Source organism: Lactuca serriola, chromosome 6, assembly GCF_051521515.1.
Source record: "Lactuca serriola cultivar US96UC23 chromosome 6, Lser_US96UC23_V15, whole genome shotgun sequence".
Classification (NCBI taxonomy): Eukaryota; Viridiplantae; Streptophyta; class Magnoliopsida; order Asterales; family Asteraceae; genus Lactuca; species Lactuca serriola.
In genome coordinates, this window is record NC_136413.1 from 127,728,034 (window position 1) to 127,732,127 (window position 4,094).

Sequence of the window (4,094 nt, forward strand, 5' to 3'; positions counted from 1 at the left end):
CAATCTTACATAACTATTGTTATTTTAATGAATTATCATCAATTCTAATTTATTTTTGTTCTCATTGAACGTTTTTTATTTATTTAATTATTAAAAAATACGACTCAATAAATATTCTGATAATATTCTGACATAATGAAAATAATTAAAAAAAAAAAGTATATAATAACCTTATAGACGATTTAATCAGTGAAAATGCTTAATAATTAAAATAATTATATAAGATTGAACATATTCATATTATCAAATTAACAACATATTTTCTTTATAATTCACACAGAATAACGTTATCCATATATCCACATAATAGATGTCAATCCAAATTTGAACCTAGCGCTCTCTCTCTCTCTCTCTCTCTCTCTCTCTCTCTCTCTCTCTGTATATATATATATATATATATATATATATATATATATATATATATATATATATATAGAATCAAGATCAAATAAGAAGTAAATTTTTGGTAAGAAGGTAAAAAGTTTTTTTTCTATATATTTTTTTCGCGAACAAACAAAATGAATCATTAGATGATTCATTTGTAAGATGATTCATAAGAAAAAATTCTCAAAAAAAATTTCGATGATTCATTTATACAATGATTTTGTTGTTATTCACTAAAATTGTCACAAAAGTGAATTTTTTTCTTAATTTATTTAAAAATAAATCATAAAGATGTTTTTTTGGGAATTTTCTCTTGTGAATCATCTTACAAATGAATCATCTAGTGATTCATTTCTTTTGTTCGTCAAAAAAATATGTAGAAAAAAAAAAACTTCTTCCTTCCTACCAAAAAAATATTCTTACCGGATATATATATATATATATATATATATATATATATATATATATATATATATATATATATATATATTGAAATCGGAAATATATTGAAAGGCACCCCAAAAAAACAGTACACAGAAATTACAAGGAAGTGAAGGGGGAGGACATCCACTCATCCCATTTACATGAATACATCTGGAAAGATTTTGGTACTTGAATAGCTTTTCCTCAAAACCATCACCTTAAATGATTATTATTGATATTTATTAAAGTCAAAGAAAAGTACATGAAATTGCCATTAAACATTCACTTACTATTGAAGTTGATGTTATTAGTTTATTATGGAAAGGCCTCTATAACCGAGAAAAGCGCGGGAATTTTAATGATATTGTAACGGCAAAACCCACAATCACTGATGAGTAATTTCTCCCATTCGCCTTCAGTTCGTTCTCTTCCACTAGAAACGAGTGTAAACATGGCTAGATCAAATGAAACACGTATATCTTTGAAAGGATCATCTCCTTTCTGGTCTTTAACAATCTCCACCATAATAACTTTTCCAGTTTCCTTAGGCACCGCTTTTCGACAATTTTTAAGTATCTTCACGCAATCATCATTGCTATAACTGTGCAAGATCGTCTGAAATGAAAAGATTAGTGTCACGATGGTATTAGTTTAACATATATAAATATTAAAGAAGTAAGCGACATAATGTTACAACCAAACTACTTAAGAAATTAAACCTTTTTTGTACATACACAGTTGCAAATATATAGAACTTACCTTCATGAAGATCGTATCTGCAGGAGGGATGGCCTCAAACATGTCACCAGCAACATGGGTAACCCCATCATATGTTGGTGCTGTGGAAATAACATGTGGCAAATCAAAGTTGATCCCTTTAAGATGTGGATACGCCTTCACAATCTCAGATATTGCAACACCAGTGCCACCTCCAACATCCACCAAGCTTCCTTTCAACTCAAGAAATCCATTCTTGTAACTCGAGATGATGGCATCCATCATGATATTAGTAGCGGATTCCATACCCTCGTTGTAAACGGTATTGATGTCTGAGTTATGCGAAAGAAAATCAAAGAGCTCTTCTTCATGAGCCAGTTTAAACGCTGCACCACCTTCTTTAACTGATCGAGTTACCGCATACGCAGGCAAAGCCATGATTGGGTTTGTAAACATCATAACAAACGGTGCTAGAGACATTTTCGTATTGCATAACAACCACTTAGAACAGTCGTTCAGGGAGTAAACTCTTTCTCCCTCACCATCTTCTTCATCGAACACCTTTCTGTGAACCAAAAACTTCATGAGTCGTTCAAGCCCATCAAGATTTATTGAGGGAGAGTCGATACCAGTGGCGATATCTGACAAAGTGGCGCGTTTGTGATTACTTATTATGTCGGCAATATGGAGCTCAATACAGCTTCGTATAGCAAGGGCGTCAAAAGCTCCGTATAGGTAACGCCATATTTGTGCCTGGCCGATGAGCATTGTATTCTCGTCTATTCCACTTTGAGTATTCATTATTGCTCAAATTCTTGCACTCCTCTGTAATCATGGAAGTAAAACTTGATCACATACTTATAACCCACAATGGCAGCAGGGGTTCCATCTAGAAGCTATAATTAAAGCCAACCTACTTTGTGATCAAAATTTTGAGAAATCAAATATCTTTTTATTTTTATCTTTTTTCTTTTTCCTTTTATATATATATATATATATATATATATATATATATATATATATATATATATATATATATATATATATATATATATATATATATATATGGGAAAAGTGAATATACCCTTAAGGATATATAAGCTTAGGTACCCAATTTCACATTTATCTTCCTCTTATATATATATATATATATATATATATATATATATATATATATATATATATATATATATATATATGGGAAAAGTGAATATACCCTTAAGAGCTCTTATAATTCAACTTCTAACTTGATTTCCTTCTAAATTTTTTATAAATTTCACATTTATCTTCCTCTTACATAATTTTCATTTTCAACTCTAATATATATAGCCTAATAGGTGTTCGGCAAAAAGAAGTGATATAAAAGGAAAACAATAGTGAATTTTCGAAAATCTTTGAAGTAAATCAAGTTAAGGTTAAAGTTTAATAACATTATAATGGATATATCAAACAAAACAACTAATTATAGTGAGTTTGGGTACCTAAGCTTATATACCCTTAAGGGTATATTCACTTTTCCATATATATATATATATATATATATATATATATATATATATATATATATATATATATATATATATATATATATATATATATATATTTTGGGAATTGATACTTTCAAGGGTTCATTCTCTTTCTTTTGTTGAGCGATACTTCCACTTTGTTTTTTTTTTTTTTTATTTATCCATTTAAGGTCATCGCATATAGTGATTACTAAGTCATTTGTGGTCTAGGTTGCCATGAAAAAAATCCGTACACACCATCCCGACCATTTGTGGTCGGGCATGGTCGTCTCGTGTTGCCGACGATGAACTCAAACACCCAATCATGTCTCGTTTTTCTTTCTTGACCGTTCAACGGAACTTCTAGGGATTTTTAGGTAAAGGTTCGAAACGTTTTTCATGATTTAATGAGTTGTCAAAATCGTAATCTTGATGTAAGTTGTTTTCGCTTTATAGGGCAACATGAAGACTAAGACAATGTTATAAACAACGCATACGAAGACGATCCGGTTTTTGTGGCCATGCATCAATATGAAGAAATAAACCACAAACCGTTTAAATGCCTCAAAGCTTAGCAAAAATTTAAAAAGACCCCATGGTGGAATAGTTAAATAAATAAGGTTTAAAAACTAGGGTAATAGCACAAAAGATACTAAGTTTACACCAAAATTGTAATTTGACACACTACAACATTCGGACCCTATGGCGACAACAAATTCGGATCCTATACAGACAACATGTCGTCGGTATAGGCTATGCCGACGACATGTTGTCGGTATAGGCTATGCCGACGATATGTTGTCGGCAAAGAGTCGTCGGCATAAACGTGCCGGCACAGGTCCATTACGTCGTCGGAATAGATGTCGTCGGCATAGCTCCACCTATTGCGACGACATGTTGTCGGTGTAGCTTTTGCCAACCATATTTTCGAAAAAAAAATAAAGTTTTACTAAATACCTGTGGCGACGACTTCTCGTCGGGATAGCTTTGGCAACCTATAGCGACGATAAGTTATCGCAAAAGGTCAAAGCTATTGCGATAACTTGTCGTCGGTAAAGGTTTTTC

The 4,094-nt window shown here is 31.4% G+C and overlaps 1 protein-coding gene across 1 annotated transcript; it reads right to left on the reverse strand.

The window, feature by feature from the left end:
- Nucleotides 1–924: 924 nt before the first annotated feature.
- LOC145056790 (desmethylxanthohumol 6'-O-methyltransferase-like) lies at nucleotides 925–2,392 on the reverse strand. The gene is made up of 2 exons (XM_079004511.1): nucleotides 1,567–2,392; nucleotides 925–1,422 (listed from the first exon to the last, which is right to left on the reverse strand). Exons 1-2 carry the CDS (start codon nucleotides 2,323–2,325, stop codon nucleotides 1,123–1,125), a joined length of 1,059 nt encoding a protein of 352 aa, XP_078860637.1. The 5' UTR covers nucleotides 2,326–2,392; the 3' UTR covers nucleotides 925–1,122.
- Between the last annotated feature and the right edge of the window lie 1,702 nt (nucleotides 2,393–4,094).

Coding starts and splice junctions, on each gene's coding strand:
- LOC145056790 (XM_079004511.1), bottom strand. CDS start 2,325: ATGAATACTCAAAGTGGAATAGACGAGAATACAATGCTCATCGGCCAG. Junction 1,423..1,566: donor CAGATACGATCTTCATGAAG/GTAAGTTCTATA, acceptor TTTTCATTTCAG/ACGATCTTGCACAGTTATAG.